At 34.5% G+C, this 23,215-nt stretch overlaps 3 protein-coding genes and 2 pseudogenes across 4 annotated transcripts; 2 read left to right on the top strand and 3 right to left on the bottom strand.

The window, feature by feature from the left end:
• Positions 1–408: 408 nt before the first annotated feature.
• Positions 409–1,476, top strand: LOC149494100 (arogenate dehydrogenase 1, chloroplastic pseudogene; annotated as a pseudogene).
• A 5,964-nt stretch (positions 1,477–7,440) lies between these two features.
• LOC149494099 (arogenate dehydrogenase 1, chloroplastic pseudogene) lies at positions 7,441–8,108 on the top strand (annotated as a pseudogene).
• A 4,056-nt stretch (positions 8,109–12,164) lies between these two features.
• Positions 12,165–14,159, bottom strand: LOC149494098 (protein LATERAL BRANCHING OXIDOREDUCTASE 1-like). Of its 2 annotated transcripts, none has more exons than XM_089724680.1 (4): positions 13,831–14,159; positions 13,329–13,576; positions 12,757–13,084; positions 12,165–12,502 (listed from the first exon to the last, which is right to left on the bottom strand). In XM_089724680.1, the coding sequence occupies exons 1-4, from the start codon at positions 14,062–14,064 to the stop codon at positions 12,266–12,268; spliced, it is 1,047 nt and encodes a 348-aa protein (XP_089580806.1). In that variant the 5' UTR covers positions 14,065–14,159; the 3' UTR covers positions 12,165–12,265. The 2 variants fall into 2 exon arrangements, with proteins under 2 accessions (XP_089580806.1, XP_089580807.1); XM_089724681.1 differs by having other exon boundaries at positions 13,329–13,539; positions 13,831–13,953.
• Positions 14,160–14,813: 654 nt separating this feature from the next.
• LOC105641259 (protein LATERAL BRANCHING OXIDOREDUCTASE 1) lies at positions 14,814–16,578 on the bottom strand. Its single transcript, XM_089725136.1, has 4 exons — positions 16,241–16,578; positions 15,867–16,114; positions 15,328–15,655; positions 14,814–15,161 (listed from the first exon to the last, which is right to left on the bottom strand). Exons 1-4 carry the CDS (start codon positions 16,469–16,471, stop codon positions 14,925–14,927), a joined length of 1,044 nt encoding a protein of 347 aa, XP_089581262.1. The 5' UTR covers positions 16,472–16,578; the 3' UTR covers positions 14,814–14,924.
• Positions 16,579–18,141: 1,563 nt separating this feature from the next.
• LOC149494097 (protein LATERAL BRANCHING OXIDOREDUCTASE 1-like) lies at positions 18,142–19,868 on the bottom strand. The gene is made up of 4 exons (XM_089724784.1): positions 19,512–19,868; positions 19,100–19,347; positions 18,683–19,010; positions 18,142–18,409 (listed from the first exon to the last, which is right to left on the bottom strand). The coding sequence occupies exons 1-4, from the start codon at positions 19,740–19,742 to the stop codon at positions 18,173–18,175; spliced, it is 1,044 nt and encodes a 347-aa protein (XP_089580910.1). The 5' UTR covers positions 19,743–19,868; the 3' UTR covers positions 18,142–18,172.
• Positions 19,869–23,215: the final 3,347 nt, after the last annotated feature.

The following is a 23,215-nucleotide window of genomic DNA, read 5'->3' as shown; positions in this document are numbered from 1 at the left end:
CCATTTTGTTATACAATTCTTTTGAACTTGGCTTAGGCTAAAACTGGGTTGAGTGTGCCATATCAATAGGCTCGGCTCCCTGTTGATAATTAGCAGAATTTAGAAGTGTGCCATTCAGAATACGACAAGTGCTTTGAAGAGGTTGATAATTAGAAGCAGAAAGTAAAACATATGAACAGTAAAGGACAACATGCGAAAATGAGATCAAACATTTCACGTTTCTGGCTAACTGTCAGGTAGCTGAGAGTGCGACTGGCATCCTGTTCCAGAAATATCAGCATGTGGAAAATGATTAATTAATAAACCATTTCCATTTTCCTCGTTCATAATTGATCATTCACATGCAAACAGTACACTAATTTCTGGTTAAATGTCCAACTCCTCATCAACTATCATAATCAAACTCAACATTCGTTACCAACCACGTGACGCAATCTTTCATGTTCATGAACGGCAACTGCTCTTCCGTCACATTGTAGAAAGATTCAAGGAAAAATTTGTCAGACCAAGTTCTGACCTTTTCGTCGTCATTTCAAGACCAAAGTCGTCGTTTTGTATTTCGTCCCTCCCTCTCTCTCTTGAGACGATCATGCTCTCTCTTTCCTTTCTCCATCGTCTACCTCCAAAACCCTCTTTCCCTTCTCTATCTGCATTCTATCCTCGCAAGCCGTCACCACCGCAATCTCTGCTTCTCACATCCACCCATTCATTTCTTTCTCTCCGCATCCGATCCATCTCCCCCACCGCCACTGCTACAGCTACGGCAACACCCAAACCGAACTCATTATGCCCGACCCAAATGCTATCCTCCAATTCCCACCTCCTCAAAATAGCCATAATTGGATTTGGCAACTACGGTCAATTCCTTGCCAAGACTCTCGTCTCTCAAGGACACACAGTCCTTGCTCACTCAAGAACAGACCACTCCCTTGAAGCTCATTCTCTTGGCGTTTCATTCTTCCTTGACCCACATGACTTTTGTGAGCAACACCCTGATGTTATCTTATTATGTACATCCATAATTTCTACAGAAGAAGTCCTCAAGTCTTTACCTCTACATAGATTTAAACGAAATACATTATTTGTTGATGTTTTATCGGTTAAAGAATTTGCTAAAAATCTATTGCTTGATGTTTTACCTAGTGATTTTGATATTATTTGTACTCATCCCATGTTTGGTCCTCAAAGTGCCAATCTTGGATGGGATGATCTCCAATTTGTGTATGAGAATGTTAGAATTGGCAAAGAGAAATCAAGAATTGATAGGTGTAAAAGATTTCTTGATATTTTTTCTAGAGAGGGATGTAAAATGTTGGAAATGAGCTGTCAAGACCAAGATAAGCATGCAGCAGGATCACAGTGTTAGATTTCTGGCATTTCAGTTCCAGCATACTGTTAATATTTTTCTGTTATTTCTTTTTTTTTACAGCATCAAATGGTGGAGTTAGTGGCTTAAGTTAGTAGCTGTTTTTTAGCTCTTAGTTGCAGATTTTTTATTCAGTTTTTATCCACCTTATGAGTGGCTTCTAAATAGGAAGTTTGTTATTTCCATTCTTGTATAAATTCTGCAGTATTCTTCAATGAAATATATGCTGGAATTCTCTATCAATCTCATAAGATTTAATCTGTAAATTCTCCACTGTAGTTTGTTTTAACAGTGGTATCAGAGCAGTTTATCTTACGGGACCAAACTACAACCAAAGTTTTTTTAATCCAAAACTCCAAATGGCATCCAGCAGCCAATCTTTAAACCCGCCTATCATCTTAACTGGTCAAAATTATCACATTTGGTCAGTGAAGATGCAAGCTTTCTTGGAAGCCTTTGATCTCTGGGAATCTGTAACAGAGGATAAACCAATTCCTTCTCTACCAGCAAACCCCACCTTAGCACAAATCAAATCCAACAGTGAAGAAAAAGCAAAGAAATCTAGAGCCAAGTCAGTTATTCAAAATTCAGTAGCAGATTCTGTGTTCTACCGAATTATGGCTTGCAAAACTGCAAAGGAGGCTTGGGACAGGTTGAAGGAAGAATACCAAGGCAGTGATAGAACACGTCAAATGCAAGTTTTGAACTTGAAAAGGGAATTTGAGTCGTTGAACATGTTGGAGGATGAAACAATCAGTAAGTATGCCGATCGAATTTCTTTGATTGTTAATAACATAAGATTGCTTGGTGAAGATTTCTCAGATACAAGAATTGTGGAGAAAGTTCTTGTGACTCTTCCAGAGAGGTTTGAATCCAAGATTTCTTCTCTTGAAGAGTCCAAGGACCTAAGTACGATTTCATTAGGTGAACTAATGAGTGCACTTCAAGCGCAAGAGCAAAGAAGGAATATGAGGCAGGAGAGATTCACTGAAGGAGCTTTCTCTATGCAAAAGCAAAACTCTTATAAGGGGAAACATCATCCCAACCAGAAAAATAAGGGCAAGCACGATGGTGGAAATTGCAGTGAAGGGTCAAAGAAACTGTTTCCTTCTTGCAAACACTGCAAAAAAACAACACATCTTGAGAAATATTGCTGGTGGAGACCTGATGCTGTATGTGGCAGTTGTAAGCAGATTGGGCATGTTTCCAAAGTCTGCAAATCCAAAAACAAAGGCTCAAAACCTTCTCAAGCTCAAATGGCAGACGAAAATAATGCACATGAGGAGCAACTTTTTGCAGTTTCTTGCTTCTCAATGAATGACTTCTCTGATGCATGGCTTATCGACAGTGGCTGCACTCATCACTTGTGCAATGATGCAGAGATGTTCAGGACTCTTGATGATACCTACAAATCCAAAGTAAAGGTGGGAAATGGAGAATTCCTAGAAGTCAAAGGAAGAGGATTAGTGGCTGTCTTAACAAAATCAGGTATCAAAACCATTCCAGATGTTTTGTACATACCTGAAATTAGCCAAAATTTGCTAAGTGTTGGGCAAATGCTTGAAAAAAATTATTCACTTCTTTTTAAGGATGACAAATGCATTGTTTTTGATCCTTCTGGAGTTGAATTATTTAGTGTGAACATGAAAAATAGAAGTTTTGTGGTAAATTGGGAGAAAGCATCTGAGAAAGCTTACACAAGTGCTTCACATTCAATTACAAACTTATGGCATAAAAGGCTAGGACATTTCAATCAAAGAACAATTGCTGAAATGAACAAGAAGGGTCTGGTGGAAGATATGCCTGAAATTTCCTATGATACTCAAGTTTGTGAGATCTGTCAGCAAGGGAAGCAATCGAAGCTACCATTTCAAACAAATCAGGCATGGAGAGCAAATCAAAAACTTCAACTCGTCCACACTGATGTGTGTGGTCCGATGACAACCAAGTCCTTGAGTGGTAACAATTATTTTCTCCTATTTATTGACGACTGCAGCAGGATGTGTTGGGTTTATTTCATTAAACTCAAAAGTGAAGTCTTTGATGTGTTTAAACAATTTAAAGCTTTAGTAGAGAATCAATGTAATCTTAAAATTAAAGCTTTAAGGTCTGACAATGGTGGAGAATATACTTCTCGCCAGTTTGCTGAATTTTGTAAAAGTGCAGGCATTGAACATCAATTGACTGTACCTTACACTCCGCAACAAAATGGGGTGTCTGAAAGGAAGAATAGGACAGTAATGGAGATGGCCAGGTGTCTTTTAATTGAGAAACACATGCCAAACCAATTCTGGGCAGAGGCAGTCAATACATCTGTCTATTTATTAAATAGACTTCCCACAAAAGCTTTGCAAGACAAGACTCCTTATGAAGCTTGGTATGACCACAAGCCAACAGTACATCATATCAGAATCTTTGGGTGTATATGTTATTATCAAGTCTCTGAATCAAAAAGAAGCAAGCTAGACAACAGGGCTGAAAAAGGCATTTTCATGGGCTATGGTTCATCGTGTAAAGGGTACAGAATTTTCTGCTTGAAAACTGAAAAAATAATTTTGAGCAGAGATGTAAAGTTTGATGAGGCTGCTGTTTGGTGTTGGGAGAATCAAAAGGATACTCAAGCTAATCTCTTTCCAAAAGAGCAACCTCAACTTGTAGCAGATGATTTGGTGGATGACTTACCGGTGAGAGGTACAAAGTCCTTAGAGGACGTTTATGAAAGGTGTAGCTTAGTTGTCAATGAACCAACAAGCTACGATGAAGCACAAGAATTTCAAGCATGGAGGAGAGCTATGCAAGCTGAATTAGAAATGATCAACAAGAATGAGACATGGCAGCTAGTTGATAGGCCAGCAAATCGCAAGGTGATTGGTGTAAAGTGGGTCTTTAAGACCAAATTTAATTCTGATGGTTCAGTTTGTAAGCGTAAAGCCAGATTGGTGGTGAAGGGATATGCACAGCAATATGGGGTGGATTACCAAGAAACTTTTGCTCCAGTAGCAAGGTATGACACAATCAAACTCCTTCTTGCTTTTGCTGCTCACAATTCATGGCAAATTCACCAACTTGATGTCAAATCAGCATTTCTGAATGGGTTTCTCAATGAAGAGATTTTTGTAGAGCAACCTGATGGTTTTTTAATTCCTGGTAAAGAGGATCAAGTTTATCTTCTAAAGAAAGCTTTGTATGGCTTAAAACAAGCTCCAAGAGCTTGGTATGAAAGGATGGACAATCATCTCATGCAACTTGGCTTTAGCAGAAGTCAAAGTGAAGCTACCTTGTATGTAAGAAATACAGATGATGAGTGTTTAGTTGTTTCAATTTATGTTGATGACATGCTTGTGACAGGTAGCAAACTTGAACTCATTCAAAAGTTCAAGAATGAAATGGAGAAAGTCTTTGAGATGACTGATCTTGGAATCATGAAATACTTTCTTGGGATGGAGGTGCTGCAAACTAATGATGGTTTTTTTATAAGTCAGCAGAAATACATTTCTGATATTTTATACAGGTTTAAAATGCAAGATTGCAAACCTGTAAGCACTCCAATTTCTACTGGTTTAAAGCTAAGCAAGGATGAAAATGCTGAAAAAGTAGATGCAAGCCTCTATAGAAGTTTAATTGGTAGTCTTCTGTACCTTACAGCTAGCAGACCTGACATTCTATTTGCTATAAGTTTGCTCTCTAGGTTCATGCATTCACCTAGGGAAACCCACTTTACAGCTGCCAAAAGGGTGTTAAGGTATATAAAAGGAACCAGCACATTTGGGATGTTCTTTGCAGCAGTTGCAGGGGAGAATTTGAAGTTGGTTGGTTACTGTGACAGCGATTGGGGTGGCTGTATTGAAGACTCAAGAAGCACTTCTGGATACTTATTTTCATTGGGCACAAGTTTTTTCAGTTGGAGCTCAAAAAAACAAGAAACTACAGCTCAATCAACAGCAGAAGCAGAGTACATTGCTGCTGCCTCTGCTGTAAACCAGGCTATTTGGCTAAGGAAGATGCTAAAAGATTTGCAGTGTGAGCAGACAGAAGCTACAAAGATCATGTGTGATAATATTTCAGCAGTTTCAATCTCCAAAAACCCAGTGTTTCATGGTCGAACGAAGCATATCAAAATTAAGTTTCATTTTATCAGAGAAGTTCAACAATCTAACGAAGTGCTACTTGTACATTGCTCATCTGAAAATCAGCTTGCAGACATTTTTACCAAGGCCATTCCTAAGGAGAGATTTGAAGACTTGAGACAAAGAATTGGTGTTTGTCACCGAAATGCCATGGAGGAGTGTTAGATTTCTGGCATTTCAGTTCCAGCATACTGTTAATATTTTTCTGTTATTTCTTTTTTTTTACAGCATCAAATGGTGGAGTTAGTGGCTTAAGTTAGTGGCTGTTTTTTAGCTCTTAGTTGCAGATTTTTTATTCAGTTTTTATCCACCTTATGAGTGGCTTCTAAATAGGAAGTTTGTTATTTCCATTCTTGTATAAATTCTGCAGTATTCTTCAATGAAATATATGCTGGAATTCTCTATCAATCTCATAAGATTTAATCTGTAAATTCTCCACTGTAGTTTGTTTTAACACACAGTTTATTACACATACTGTTGGGAGAGTGTTGAAGATGTTGAAATTGGAGTCTACGCCAATCAATACAAAAGGGTATGAGAGTTTGTTGGATTTGGTTGAGAATACAGCAGGGGATAGTTTTGATCTTTACTACGGGTTGTTTATGTATAATAAGAATGCTCTTGAGATGTTGGAGAGATTGGATTTGGCTTTTGAGTCTTTGAAAAAACAGCTTTTTGGAAGGTTGCATGAGGCTGTTAGGAAACAGTTGTTTGGGAATGGAGAGAGAGGGCACGTTGTGCAACTGAATTATGTGAATGGGCGTGGAAATGGTACTGCATTGACGTCTGCTGCAAAAGCTGAAAGGTAAGTATTAAAGCAATTTGATTGATATTTTAATGAGTAATGTGGGCGGTATCTTACCTACTTTATTGTTTTTATTTGGTGAATCTTTGTTTAAGTTATAGTTTCCTATTTTATCTTTTAAGAGAAGTTCCCATATCTAGTTCAAGTAAAAGAAAAGAAACTACAATGAGACTGTGAATTATTATTATTGCCTGTTTCACAAACTAAATTAGTTTTTGATTAAAAATGTAAAAGATAGGATTTAGCTTGGATGATCAAGATTATTGAATTGGGAAAATGGCTTGAAATGGTAGGGAACGAGTATGTCCTCAGAAAATACTCACTAGTATAATGGAGTAAAATGACATTAGTAAAAAAAGGGTTGAGGAAAGATTTGTTTGTGTCTTTTACCTCACTAATTTGCATCTTGAGTCTATGATTCTACTGAGATTTAATCTTAATGTTGCACTACCTTGGATAAAAATGTTACCATTTTTTTTTTTTTTTTTTTTTTTTTTTTTTTTTTTTTAGGGGGGGAAGGGGATTGAAAAACATGCTTAGGTTACTGCTGTAGGCAGAGAAAATTGTAGATCGCATTGGTCCATAATTTTATTGCTGTTTGGACGCTGGAATTTTGGATCAATACTTGTGCATACTACATAATGCGTGTTTTTGGGGATTGAGAATACAATATGCTGTGTGATCCTAATTAATTATTTATTTGCCAAATTACTTGGAACCTCAGATCTGAAGGTGCTGCTCAACCATAAGTGTACAAGGGACAGATCACCAATTGCATTGATGACAACTCGAAGCTCAAGATTGGAATTGTTGGTTTTGGCAATTTTGGTCAGTTCCTTCCAAAAACATTTGTTCGGCAAGGCCACACAGTTCTAGCCTATTCTCGTTCTGACTATTCTGATGTGGCTCAGAAACTTGGGGTTTCTTACTTCTCTGATGCAGATGACCTCTGTGAAGAGCATCCAGAAATAATTCTTCTTTTTACTTCTATTCTTTCAACTGAAAATGTTCTCAAGTCTTTGCCAGTTTGGAGATTGAAGAGGAGCACCATCTTTGTTGATGTACTCCCAGTGAAGGAGTTTCCGAGGAATTTGTTTCTTCAACATTTGCCATCAGATTTTGATATTCTTTGTACACATCCTATGTTTGGTCCAGAGAGTGGTAAAAATGGTTGGAAAAATCTTGCCTTTGTTTTTGATAGCGTCAGGTTAGGAAGTGATGTGACAAGAGTAGCACGATGTAATCAGTTTCTTGACATTTTTGGTCGTGAAGGATGCAGAATGGTGGAGATGTCCTGTGCAGAACATGATTGGCATGCAGCTGGGTCACAGTTCATTACACATACTATGGGAAGGGTTCTGGAAAGGTTGGAGCTGGGCTCAACTCCAATTAACACAAAAGGCTATGAAACTTTGTTAAATTTGGTGGAGAATGCTGTGGGGGATAGCTTTGATCTGTACTATGGATTGTTCATGTATAATGCAAATGCAATGGAGCAGCTAGAGAGATTGGATTTGGCTTTTGAATCTTTGAAGAAGCAGCTCTTTGGGCAGTTGCATGGTGTTCTTCGGAAGCAACTGTTTGAGAATTCGGAGAAGTCTCAAGTATTGACGGTCGAAGCGCTGGCGTCAGAATTACCTCAAAATGATGCTGCACCAGCATCCTCTTTGGAAATTCTTAATATTTAAATAATTTAAGATTTATGCCTCACAGAATTGGTAAATTGTCCACCTATGCCTTTTGCTACCATCTAGAAAATCAGTCTCACAGTTGTCAATGATATAGCAATAAAGAAGTTATTTTGGTGAAAGAGAGTGTCTATGGTAATTGCAGCTGATGTAGATTTACTTAATGTTTTCTGTTTATTATACTGAGGACGGTTTCACAATCTTTCATTTTGGTGGGATTCCCTCCTTCTCTTTTTCCTAAACTTAGTCTGGATCTTTTCTTCATCGTTACCACATTAAAAACCTCAAAATCTTAGAGGGCCTGTTTGGTATAATTTCTGTTTCAGGTTTTCCATTTCTATTTTTCTGAGCTGAAAGTTTATACCGTGGAAAATGGGTGATAAAACAAAGGAAAACCACTATTTATGGTTTTCTTTTGTTGTGGCAACTTGTTTTGCTGTTTTAGGAAACTAAATAACAAAAATGAGTATGCTTTAAAAATATATTTTTCTTTTACATTAGAGAAACAAAAACCAAACTAACCGACATGTCATTTTCCTAGCCTTTTCTCTTTTAATTAAGGGAAAATAATTATTAATTCTCTTATATTTATCATAATTATCTAAATAGTCTCTAATATTTAATATAATATTTTACTTATTCTGAGGTTAACTTCCATCCTGTTTTGGGTTATTTTGCCGTTAAAGTGAGGAAAAATAAAGAGAGAGGCGAGATAATATTTTTTAAATGACAATTCTTACCCTTCTCTTACAGAACTACGTGTTTATTAAAGAAGAAAGAAAATCTAAATAGGCAAAGATCTTCTTATCACCCAAAACACGCTGTGGAGAGGAGGCAACCAGCAAAATCATTGCATTGTCATTGATCAAATATTTTATAGGGACAAAAAACAATATTCAACAGTTGTTTAATGTTTTGGCATTACAAAAAGAACTCAAGATTGCTTTGGTCTACTTATTCTTGAGTGTTTCCTGTAACACATTTACTGCCAACAAGAAGACAGACACAACTTGAAAAAGATTACCTATGCATGTGCTTTACAGAAAATCAAAAAATACCCTATTCCCTACTTCACTATATCTTCATATCTTCAGCCATCTGCATGTCTTCAAGTGAACAAAAAAAGGCAAAGGCCACACAAGTCCACAGCATCTTCAAAAAACAGAAGAGTTTGCCGATTCACAAAACAACCTACTGTATCTTCGAAAACAACAAAATCTGCAGATTCACAAAAAACCATCTGCACAACTAAATCAATAACAGCCTCTCCCAACAGCAGCATCTAGAGTGCCAAGCCTAGAAACATCTATAGATCCAATCCCAATAGCAGCAGAACTTGCAAATCTTCTAACAGGAGCAGCGACAACTCTTCAAGCTGCAGAAGCAGCAGGTCCTCTAGGTGTGGATCCACCAAATCCAGCTCCTCTCCCAGCAGCAACAGTTGTTCTTTTACCTCCTCTATTGACAAATTGCTTGGTTCTCTGATAATGAAAGTGTAATATTCATCAAATATCACAAATCAACATGCATCATCGCTCAAGCACAGCATCAGTTGTTCTTTTACCTCTTCTAGCGACGCGTCGATTCCTATCTTCCCCACTCCAAATGCTCAACCAGTTCAAGAAAGCACTTCGAAGTAGCGAAATCACAAAGATTAATCCATCAACTATGCATTATAGTTTCCAGAAAGTGAGAGCGATTCTCACTATTGTTTTTTGTTTGGAGAATGAGACTGACTTTCGTTTTCCCTCCTTAGCATTCTAGAAGATGTGCACGTCACTGTTAGGGTTGGTTTCGTTTTTTTTCCCTCACCTTAACGGCAAAATGACCCAAAACAGGACAGAAGGACGTTTCGATTAGAGGGTTAACTTCAGGATGAGTAAAATATTATATTAAATATTAAGGACTATTTAGATAATTGTGGTAAAACTGAGAGACTTAATAATTATTTTTCTTTTAATTAATCACCCAGATGATACTCAGTTTCCTCATAAACTTGCCTCCATATGGATACGTTTGTATTTTGTAAAGGCTGTTTGGTGGCTTGTAATAGATTACTGTGTTACAAGTGCAATTACAATGTTTTTTTTTTTTTTTTTTCTTGTATTATTTATCATATAGGTGTTGTCAAATACTAATTATTAAAGTGATATATTGACAAGATGTTCTGAAAGATACACCTTGGAATTTGTTGTCGTTTTTTGGAAACAAAGTGAATCTAGCTAAATAGAATCAGCAGGGAAGAAAAGAAAAGACAACATTGGCAGTGCTCAAAACATTGTGCACGTGCCTGTAGCCATGTGTAAAAAATTCTCAAACTTGTTGAAGGCACCTATTGCTGATGAAAAGACATGGACCTGGATTAATGCTCTTGAAAGACTTGACGAAGTTGAAGCAATTATTTCTAATTCAGGGTCAAGCGAGGAACATTCAATTCTAGCCATTGATTTACATAATGTTAATTTCACTCACCAGTTTTGATCATTGCTTCTTGTTCAGTTTTCAGAGTTGTTCAAGGGTGATCATATTTCTTCTTGTAGTTGGTCCTTATATCATTTATTTGGTTAGCTTTTCTGAACTCCATTTTGTGGATGAAAGGAGCTCCATTTTTGTCTGGAGTACATCTCGCTTCCAACTTTTAGTGTTCAAATTTGTAACATTCACCACCAATAGAAATTTTTCGTTGTGCCTTTGTTGATTTGTAAGGTTCTTAAGCAGAATGGTCCCATGATTGATCGGCTATTGAAGTGAAGATTCTTTTTCGACTACCTTTTTGACAATAGCTATGATAAGCCATAGCAACGCTTCATCTCTCTCTCTCTCTCTCTCTCATGCACACGTGTGTGTGGCTTGTTTGACAGATACAGAGGCGGGTGATTAAGTTGGTCTTGAAGAGGGAATATGCTTTTTTGTAGAACTGCAGAGAAGGTATGATGAAACACTTTCCCATGGTTACCTTTACTTTTGCCAGGTTGTTGGATCAACTTTTCCAGGACTATCAGGATTAATGAGGTTTCATTTTGTTACATCCTCGACCGTCTTTAGGTGCAGAGATTTGGAACTGATATTTGCATAAAAGTATGCTGATTTTTTGAGTATGAATGTATGCATAAATATAATAGAACCCAAGATAGCTGTTTGTTCCTTATTGACATAATTGATGTTGAAATATTTTAATCCTGGAATTTATCCATGTTCTCTGGCTTAGTAAATTAAATTTTCAGTGCTTCAATTGATCTTTTCCCTTGCTGATAGGTTGATAGTAATCACCAACATGTTTTTTCACTTTCTTGAATGGTCTTGACCTTGTCTGTATTGATAATACCAGCTACTGGTTTGGTGTTGTTACCTGGATCTGGGGAACAGAACACTGCCAGAGAAAACCTCTCCTTTCCGAGTGTATAACCGCTCTCTGTATTGGACTCTTGAACAATCCATTGCTCATTATCTTTGATATCATATACAGTAATGGTTAGGTTTAGGGTGTGAACCACTTTATAGAAACTGTAAACTATTTTCCAATGCAAATTGAAATGCATAGAAAGAAATTAAGTTGTATGATACTATACATGTTTTATTGAGTATTAACTGCCATTTCTTTTTGTTTTGAATTTTCATACGCTAACGGTGTCTCCAGTGCAGGAGGCTCCCTGTTCCGCGATGTTAATGGGAATTGCTTCAGGAATGACAGGAACTCTGCACCCATGGATCATCATTCTGGAATTTGAAGACCTTCCGCATTTTTTTCTTGAAGTGCTTGCATTTCCATCAGAATGTGGTTTGAGGCCAAGAACTAGACTGTGAACATGAACAGAAGTTGAATCTTTGCCCATATTGGTGCTTTTGCTCCATCTTTATTCAAAAAGCAGTTTTCTTCAAGGTTAATGACCTTGCCTTGGCCTTGAAGACTACTTCAGTTATCAGCTGTAACTCTGTGGTATATTATATATCAGAAATTCTTTTTATGGTTTGAATATTTAGCCTGCAGTACTGCAAGATAAATACTTGATCATTGAGTTACTAATTTAATGATAAATTCTATATATTTTAACCTTTCCTTTATTGCTTGAACGAAATAATCTTTTTCTATCATTTTTTATTTTCGTAATAATTTTTTCTTAGATTTAGCTTAATTCTTTACTTGAAATGATGTTCTGCTTTGTTCAGGTTCTTGCTAGTGTTCAGACAAATACTTGAGAAATCATTTTCTGTTGTCTTTCACTTACAGAAACCACTAGAAATTTTAAGTACAAGAAACCAGAAGTATGCATAAAGGAAATTAGATTAATGCTGCTTCAATTGGTCGCTTCCCTTGCTGATAGTATTCAGTATAAAAACTAGCATAGCCTTTCACTGTCTTGTATAATCTTGGCCTTGTTTCATCGATTAGCCCATCAGCTGGTTTGATCTCTTTGTCTGAATCTGGAATGCAGAATACAGCTATACTAATCCTCTCCCTTTCTCTGCTGGTCACCACCCTGTGTACAGGGCTCTTGAATATTCCATTGCTCATTATCTACGCAAATAATCCAATATTACTATTCTTGGAATATCCAAGACTTGAAACGCAAAATCTGCATAACTTGATCTTGAAAACTCTGGACTCCAATATACGTACATATATATAATCAATTCAATAAAAATATTAATGACGTCTAGTTATATTTTAACAGGGTTTTCATCAACTGCAATTCAAGTAACAATAGCAAATAGATGATATTTCTCAGCAACAGCTCAAACAAAAATACCAAAAAAAATTTTAGTATTTACCTCAGCTTGATCGCCAACATTAACAAGAAGAGCTTCTGGAATGATAGGAACCCTAAACCATTGATTGTCTTTCAAGAACTGAAGACCTTCCACCTCTTTGTCTTGCAAGAGAATGGTGAGAACTGATCCATCAGTATGTGGTCTTAGCCCAAGGGTTTTACCAGGCATTGGACATGGAGGATAATAGTTAAATTGTGCAGTAACGATTGGTCGTTCTCCATGTTGATCCAAAAAGCAATTGTCATCCAATCCTAATGACCTTGCCATTTCTTTAAGCAAAATTTCTTGTATTCGCTGCGACTTCTTGGCAAATTCATCTAGCATTTCCCTGCAGATTGTTCTTTTACATTTAGCCATGGCTGTCAAATTTTGCAGAGTTAATGATTAACTAAAAGTTTGAAGGGATAGGGTGACTCAGTGCATAAAGCATCTCAAACTTGAGGAAGATTGGTAGAATAGGGTGATCCAGTACACAAAACATTCCATATTTCTCATGGCTGCAATCCATGACCTCCAGGTCTGAAATGGAGCAACTTTTAAAGCTACCCGTTACAGTTTGAAAAGATAATTACCTAAAAGTTTGAGGATTTTCAGGCCAAAACCTGAGCTGTCGCCGGTCTTCTGGGTTTACCGTAAGATATAAACGATCAATCCAATCGAGTATTCGATGTTCTAAATGAACAGTATCATTTCCATACCCTTCACCGCTGCTAGTTTCTCTGGAGTATTTCTGCTTATCTTCCATTGGTAGTGAGAAAAACTGCTTGGCAACTTGACGCATTTCTGCCAAGAATGAATTTGTCATTCCATGATTTATTACCTGCAACGTTTCAGGTAATTGTATTTATTTATTCATATATACAATACAATCTATTTGCAGTGAAACCTGGGGCGGAGCTAGAATTTAGAAGTAAAAGAAAGATCGTCCAAATACGAATGGAGCAAGATGATTGAAAGGTTATTAAAAAATACTTATGCAAGGTTCGAACTTTAGCATGTTATAGGAAACAAATTAATCCATATGCAGCTGTCTACTAATAAAATCACAATCAACACTTAATAATAGTAGAAGACCTGAAAACAACCCCAGGAGCTAAGAGCTGATCTGAGTTTGTGAAGCTCCTCTGTTTTGGTTAATGGAGATTGGAGAAGACCAACATCAATAATAGGAACCTCTATCAACGGAACGGAAGTACTTAAATTTCCACTGTCACTTCCTTTTTGGATGTACTTTTCCAGCGGCTCTTTGCCGTCGATGGCCAGTTCTTGGACGGACTTTGACATGGAATCGATGTTGTCAGCTGCCATGATCCCGATCAAGAAATTCAAGATACTTTTGTTTGTCTTTTCTTTTTATTTGTGCGGTCTGTGGAAAATGGGAACATTGAAAAGCAGGAAACTTACCTTATCTGAATCTTGATACCTTAATTAATTGTTTATACCAGAAGCTTTCGTGTAAATAACTGTTTAATTAATTGTTTAATGATTATAAAAAGTAATAATAATTAAAGACTAGAGATAAAGTTTTGGACAAAACTGGTTTAAAGTTGTCAAATAAGACGTTAAATATTAATTGTTGTCCGTCAAATTATGAATACAACGGGAAGACTGTATCATAAAACCTTAATCCGCTACTTAAAAACTTTACTTTTTGAAATATTCTCAATATAAAATATAAAAATTATTTATTTAGAGCTAAATGAAATCTATTAAATTTTGCATCTAACTTTTTCTTATAATCCAAATTAATTTTTATTCTTTCTTTTCCGGCTAAAAAGCTCAGGAAATTGAAATCAATCTGATTCTTCTAATTTAATTTCTGATTCAAAATCAAAACATTTAGGTAGTTCTGATTCCATTAAAAATCAAACCCATTCCAATCCGATTTCAATTCACATCTGGTTTACTAATTGTGGATTAATAAGAGGTTAAATAAGCCAAAAAAAAAAAAAAAAAAAAAATATTGTGGCTTACACAGTAAAAGAACTACATGCATTTACTATTACGAGGTTAACTTTTTCTATGCGACGTCGTTACATTTCACATGCTTGAGAAACTAGACAAACCAGAGACATTTTTTATTTCTCAAAACAGACAAATACTTTATTTCTCAAACCAGACAAACCAGAGAAATATGTACAAGAAACCAAAAGTACATATAAAGGAAATTAGATTAATGCTCCTTCAATTGTTCTCTTCCCTTGCAGGTAGTATTCAGAGAAAAGACCAACATACCCTTTCACTGTTTTATATAATCTTGGCCTGGTTTCATCGATTAGCCCATCAGCTGGTTTGATCTCTTTCTCTGAATCTGGAATGCAGAATATAGCTATACTAATCCTCTCCCTTTCTGTGTTCGTCACCACCCTGTGTACTCCGCTCTTGAAAATTCCATTGCTCATTATCTACACATATAATATATATTATATATAAAATTTTAGTAATTTCTAATTAATATTTTAAACAGAATGTATTTTTCAACTGATATTCAAGGAACAATATCAAATAGATCTATAGCATATTTCTCAGCAGTAGCTTGAACAAAAATAACAAATATATTTTAGCATTTACCTCAGCTTGATCGCCAGCATTAACAAAAAGAGCATCAGGAATGATAGGAACCCTAAACCATTGATTGTCTTTCAAGAACTGAAGACCTTCCACTTCTTTGTCTTGCAAGAGAATGGTGAGTACTGATCCATCAGCGTGTGGTCTTACCCCAAGAATTTTATCAGGCATTGGACATGGAGGATAATAGTTAAATTTTCCAGTGACGAGTGGTCGTTCTCCATATTGATCCAAAAAGCAATTCTCATCCAACCCTAATGACCTTGCCATTTCTTTAAGCAGAATTTCATTTAGCTGCTGTGAATTCCTGGCAAATTCATCTAGCATTTCCCTGCAGAATTTTTGTTTTTGAATTTAGCCATGACAGTCAATTTTTGCAGAGTTAAAAGTTTGAAAACATAGGGTGACCCGATGCACGAAGCGTCCTACATTTGTGGGTTGTGGAAAGGGTTGATGCATGCAGCCTTCTTCTACTTTTGTTGAAAGGCTGTTTTCATGGCTTATATTAAAGCTATCCTCTCAAAGTTTTGAAAGATAATTACCTAAAAGCTGGAGGATTTTCCGGCCAAAATCTGAGCTGTCGCTGGTCTTCTGGGCTTAGTGTAAGATATAAACGATCAGTCCAATCAAGTGTTTTCTGTTCTGAAGGAGCCATATCATTTCCATATCCTTCATGGCTGCCAGTTTCTCTGTAGTATTTCTGCTTCTCTTCCACCGGTAGCGAGAAAAATTGCTTGGCAACTTGACTCATTTTCTCCAAGAATGAACTTGTCATTCCATGATTTATTACCTGCAAAAGTACAAGTAATTATATATTTATTCATGCATGGATGAAATACAATCTAATATATAGTGAATCTGCTCAAATTAAGATAATCCATATTTAATAACACGAAAAATAATAATAACAGAAAACCTGAAGGAAACCCCAAGAGCTAAGAGCTGATCTGAGTTTGTGAAGCTCCTCTGTTCTGGTTAATGGAGATTGGAGAAGACCAATATCAATAATAGGAACCTCTATCATCGGAACAGAAGCATTTAAGTTTCCATTATCACTTCCTTTTTGGATGTATTTTTCCAGTGGCATTTTACCGCTGATGGCCAATTCTTGGGTGGATTTAAACATTGACTCAATCTCTGCTGCCATGTCGACCTGTTAGCACTTAGCAGCGTAATGGGGTTGTTACACGAACAGAATTTAAGTTGATCTGATCAAGATATTCAGTACCAATTCAAAGAAGGAAGAAGGCAAGTGTTTTGTGAAAGGCGCAAGAAGCCCTCTCGTTTGGTGTAGTTTATATAGTAGTAGGAGTATTGCAATTATTGGAAGTAATGGAAAATGAACAAAGAAATCAAATATGCGTGACTACTTTGTTGTTAGCTATGTTTGCTAGGTGGAGAGTTTGTATCACAGTAACAAAGTTGCAGTAATGAATTAAGTCAAATATGTACAACTATGTTGTCTGCTAGCTAAATATGTTTGCTAGTTGGAGACTGAATATTTCCAATATTATAGAATTTATTATTATTATTATTCATTTTGTTGATATGGATATGGGTTATGTCGATTATGAAGGCTACGTAGCGGTGGTTTCAATCATGATAATGCTAAGGTTTTAAAATTTTGATGATTTGTAATTTTTAGATTGTCCTCTAAGAGAATAAATGATTCTTCTAACTAATTAATAAAATTGAAAAAGACTTACGTGCATCAAGTATATGAATTCACCCAGATTGATCGATGGAGGATTTTTTTTTTTTTAAAATATTATTGTTTTATTACTGTTTTTTTTATGAGATAAATCACTCTTATTTGAATCAAAAATCTATTTTTAATTGATTTAGTATATAGTTGAATCCATACACCTAACGTAGGTAAATCCTTTCCTTTAAAATTATTATGCAAAAAATAATTGATATTACACGTGGAGTGGCCTACCTAGGATATGATATTAAATTTTGATTTAAATTTAGAATATATAAATATTTTTGAGTAATATTGTTGGAGATAGCATTGTGGTGACTGCGGTTACCATATAAACGCATCGGTTCGTACTAAAACCAATTCGGTTAAACCGAATGCTTACCCCTAACCAGGAGAACCCAACAATAGCTATATGTGCCGCTATCCGCCATTCTTCTAATTCCAGCGTTTGATCAAAGCCTTAATCACCTCTTCTTATGACGTTGAACTGATTTTTCTGTGGGTTTAACTTTTATGAGGTTAGTTTCTCACTAATTATGCTTTGATTGAATTTTGTTCATAAGTGAATTAGGAAACCTAGCTATATGATGATTTACAGAACAAGCAGTTCAATATTGATTACAATTTCTATTGTTACAAAGAACTTGGAAAATAATTTAATAAGAAGAAAAACATTCAGTATGATTTCAAGCATATAATTATGAAATCAATCTAATTTGATTCATAAATTGGACCTTAACTCTGAATTGTGTTTTTGGGTCGGAGATTGTCACGAACCCTTACTTAAAAGAAGTTAGCTGTAGATAAAAATGGCGTTTCATAATTCCTTCTTGTTCAGTTTTCAAAGTTGTCCCAGGGTCATCACTTTTCATTTTTGTAGGTGCCATTTATTTGATTAGCTTTTCTGGAACTCCATTTTGTTGAAGAGAGGAGCTCCATTTTTGTCTGGAGTACAGGTTCTTGTTCATTTTTTTATTTCTAACACAATTCTTTACTCAAGGATCTGTAATCATGTTCTGTTTTGTTTCGGTTCTTGTTAGTGTTCTGACAAATACTAGAGAAATCAGTTTCTGTTGTCTTTGACTCATAGAAACCCGAAGAAATTGAGAGTACCAGAAACCAAAAGTAAATATATAAAGAAAATTAGATTATTGCTGCTTCAATTGTTCTCTTCCCTTGCTGGTAGTATTCAAAGTAAAAACTAACATAATCCTTCACTGTCTTGTATAATCTTGGTCTTGTTTCATCGATTAGCCCATCGGCTGGTTTAATCTCTTTTTCTGAATCAGGGGTGCAGAATACAGCTACACTCATCCTCTCTCTTTCTGTGTTGGTCACCACCCTGTGTACAGGGCTCTTGAATATTCCATTGCTCATTATCTACACAAATATTCCAATATTACTATTATTGGAATTTTCAAGACTTGAAAGAACTCAAAATCTGCATAACTTGATCTTGAAAATTCTAAACTCCAAGATACATACATACATATGTATAAAATCGATTCGAGAACAAATCTTAATGACTTCTGATTAATATTTCTAACAGAATGTTTTTGTCAATGGCAAATCAAGCAACATTATCAAATAGATTCATAGAATATTTTTCAGCAGTAGGTCAAACAAAAATATCAAATAAATTTTAGTATTTACCTCAGCTTGATCGCCAACATTAACAAGAAGAGCTTCTGGAATGATGGGAACTCTGAACCATTGATTGTCTTTCAAGAACTGAAGACCTTCCACTTCTTTATCTTGCAAGAGAATGGTGAGTGCTGATCCATCAGCATGTGGTTTTAGCCCAAGAATTTTATCAGGCATTGGACATGGAGGATAGTAATTAAATCTTGCAGTAACGAGTGGTCGTTCTCCGTATTGATCCAAAAAGCAATTCTCATCCAACCCTAATGACCCTGCCATTTCTTTAATCAGAATTTCATTTATCTGCTGTGATTTCTTGGCAAATTCATCAAGCATTTCCCTGCACATCTCAATTTTTGCAGAGTTAATAATTAATTAAAGTTTGAAAGCTTCCCTGCACATGCTCTAAAAGATTGAAAAGATAATTACCTAAAAGTTTGAGGATTTTCAGGCCAAAATCTGAGCTGTCGCTGGTCTTCTGGGTTTAGTGTAAGATATAAACGATCAGTCCAATCAAGTATTTGATGTTCTAAAAGAACCATATCATTTCCATACCCTTCCATGCTGCCAGTTTTTTGGGAGTATTTCTGCTTCTCTTCCATTGGTAGTGAGAAATACTGCTTGGCAACTTGACGCATTTCTTCCAAGAATGAACTTGTCATTCCATGATTTATTACCTGCACACATACAGGTAATTATATTTATGAAATACAATCTACTTATATAGTTTACTAACAAAAAAAATCTACTGATAAAATCACAATCTACACTTAAGAATTTAATCTATTTGCAGTGATTATACTCAAATTAAGATAAATGATACTTAAGAATAATAAAGGACCTGAAAGCAACCCCAAGAGGTAAGAGCTGATCTGAGTTTGTGAAGCTCCTCTGTTCTGGCTAATGGAGAATTCAGAAGACCAATATCAACAATAGGAACCTCTATCAACGGAACAGAAGTATTCAACTTTCCACTGTCAGTTCCTTTTTGGATGTACTTTTCCAGCGATTCTTTGCCGTCGATGGCCAATTTTTGGACGGATTTTGACATTGATTCAATCTCGGCTGCCATGGCGACCTGTTACCACTTAGCAGTCTGATGGGTTTTTACTTTTTAGAAAGATTGAATTCCAGTTAGCTGATCCAGATTTTCTATTTTTTTAATATTTAATATTCAATTCAAAGTTGCAGAAAAACGGAGTTCATTATTATATGTTTTTGTGCTCTGCTCAAGGATAGCAATGTACTGTGCCCTGCATAGGCTTTAGCGCCATCGGCCGTGGGATCCATAGGCCAAGTAGGAGAGCACACCCTTGGAGATAGTAACAAATTGTGGCTAACAACAGGAATGACCACAGTTGGATTTTAATCAGAACCGATATTAAATTATAGTCTACGGTTTACTTTGAAATCGTAACTGAAATAATGTATTTAAAGTTCAGCTTCGGTTTTTTTATTTTTTAAAGTCAAAATCAACAGTTGTAATTTAAAATCAAATATTTCGATTTTAAATCATAAAAAATTTGTTCTTAAAAAAACTCAAAAAAACTCGCAATATATTTTTTTGTCTTATTATAACTTTTAAAGTAATTTTTAAGAATTTTTATTAAATTGAGTTAGTATTTTTCAATAATAATATTTATTATCATTATTTATTCAACATGTAAATCTAAAAAAGCATTTTAAAAATTTGAAAATATATTATTTAATTTCGGGTTGAAATTGACATAAAATCGAAAGCAATAGTTTCAAAACCGTGTAAAAATAGTTCAATTTTAATTTCACTTTTTTTATAATCGAAACCAGCAATTTTAAAATTCAAACGGCAGTTTTGAAACGTGGTTATGCTTAGCTAAAAAGTTCTATTAGTGGCGTTGATCTTACAATTACATGTCCTAATGAAGAAGCATAAATACAAATTAGTATAATTATTCCAAATTCAGTCTAAATGCGTCCCCTAACCCATAACGCCGACCGCCATGTCAGAGATCCGCCTAAGGTGGTTGGACTTCAGGTGGCAAGTGGCAAATATTGGGCAGTGGAAATTTTAGGATAGGGCTCCAATTCTGGGCCTATCTATATATAATGAAATTAATCTTTATGGGCCTTATTATGGTTCTCTTATTTTATTGGGCTCTTAAGCAACTATTTTGTCTTGTTTTTTTTAGAAAATTCTCATATTAGGTATTCGTTGTCAGAAATTTTTGAACATGATTACTGTATCGTATTTGAATTAAAATTCAAAACTTAATATTTTGTAGGTTTGTGCTCTTGAAAAGGAAATATTTACATAAGCTATTAAAAAGTATTTTGATCATTATTTTTATTGAGTTTGAAATTGATTTGGCATTAGAAATTAATATTAATGAATTAGTTAAAAGAAAAGAATTACCTAAAAAAAAAAAAGCACTCTCAACTTTAGATATTGTTTTTAGTGTTTAATTAACAAAAGGGAATGAATACTAATTATTTTAGTAGCTGTTAAGTGAAATACATGAGTGATTAGTAGTTTGTTGTTTATATAGAACTTGTTTGATAGTTATCTTAGAATCTGTTTGACAAAATTAACTGTTTTTTAAAAGCTGTAGATTGTCCTAATAGCTATTAGATATCCTAGTGGTTTTCAATTGTTTTATTAGCATTTCATCAAACATTAAAAGGAATAACGTTTTATAATTTTCTCCTTCAAACTCTAAGTATTAATAGAAATGATATGTCACTAAACACTATAAATAATAGAAATAGTATTTTAACCTTAAACAAAATGTTAAAGATTACATAAGAAGTTGTTGCTGAACACGGTCTTTGATAGCTAGTACCATCTTAGTAGGTATGAGATATTTTTCTGGCGTTTCATCAAATATTAAATGGAATAATATTTCATAATATGCTTCCTCAAACTCTAAACAATAGTGCACACGTTATGCTATCAAACATTATACATAATAGAGATAATATTTTGAAATACTAAAAACTGTTGCCTATGCTATCAAACATTATACATAATAGAGATAATATTTTGAAATACTAAAAATTGTCGCCTAATAGGACCATAGTGGTTTAAAGCATAAGTATTCAGTAAAAATAATTGTTTGATTAGCCATTAAATTTAAATATAATTAAAAAAGTTCAATTAATTATTGTTTAACACTAAATATTTGGGGAATAGCATCTCTTGAAATACTCCCTCAATCTCTAAACCTTATTATAATATAATTAATAAAGGTAATGTTTTAGACCGTATTCAGCAATAACTTTCTAAGTAACTTTTAGCGTTTTGACTAAACGCTACTTAAAAAATTATTCGGTAACATAGCGTTTGGACTAGCCTTTTGAAATTATGGTAAAATTTTGTGAAAAGTTAAACTATGTAACGTTTAGTTTTTAGCATTTCATGAAAATCTATTAAAACAGCTAACAACTAAACGTTATTAAAACAACTAACAACTATTAAAACAATTATTTTTACTAACATACCCTTAGCCTTATTAAAATGCTCTACCCTCAAAAGCAGTTGCCCAATAAGGTAAAAGTTTTATACTTTCTTTTAGTTGTACTTTAGTCTGTTTTTTGAATAAAATTTATGAAATTATAAAGGACCAATCAGATAACAAGTAGTTGCTTAGTTAATTTTTTTAAAAAATAATATATTATTGAAAATTTAAAAATAACATAATTGAAAAATAATATATTATAGTTGAGAAAACTTTATATGATAAATTATATTTAAAATAAAGAGAACATATGGAGATGACTAACTAACATATTTTTTTATATAGGTAATATTGTATATATATAATTTAGCAGATGTAAATGAAAACAATTAATTTTTAATAAAATATTATCATATAGAGAGTGAAAAAAATTATAAAAGAATATGAGATTTGATTTAGATAATATGGGCAGTGATTTGAAATAAATATAAATCTGAATTTGAGTGTTAAAAAATAAAAATCTACAAAAATTAAACATTCAATCATCTTCAAATTATGATATCGAAATATTATTCTATAAAGTTCATTTATATTATTTCCTCTAACGGTAATTTTATACTACCTCTATTTCATAATACTTGTCACATTTGAAATTTTACGTTCTTTAGGAATACCATTAAATTTGTCTAAGTTATAATAAATTATTGAGTAAATCGACTACATTACCCTTAGTTTAATACCAATTCTTTAAAAAATTATTAAATTGAAGTACTAATTATTGGTTCTATACAAATGGTAAATACGGAAAAAATTGAAATTATTACTCTTTAAATAAGTATTTTAAAACAAACTATTTTCTCAAATGTACAAATATCATAGAACATGAGGGATATTAATTATGGTGAGCCACACTCAAAACAAATTTTGCGTGACGACATTTTTCCACAATTATGGTGGAAGGAAGACTAGAAAGACTTCCTTGGCATAGAAAATTGTACTTTGATTATGACTATAACGTGTATTAATAGAACAACCAAATAAAACGGTAACTCCATGTCACGACCCATTTCCGTGGGCCGGACCGGCACTAGGACCTGGGTGGGCTTAAAGC

Source organism: Jatropha curcas, chromosome 8, assembly GCF_041381405.1.
Source record: "Jatropha curcas cultivar XTBG-Jc1 chromosome 8, XTBG_Jcur_1.0, whole genome shotgun sequence".
Taxonomy (NCBI): Eukaryota; Viridiplantae; Streptophyta; class Magnoliopsida; order Malpighiales; family Euphorbiaceae; genus Jatropha; species Jatropha curcas.
Note: the sequence above shows the minus strand (reverse complement) of the source record. Positions and strands in the feature narration are given on the sequence as shown.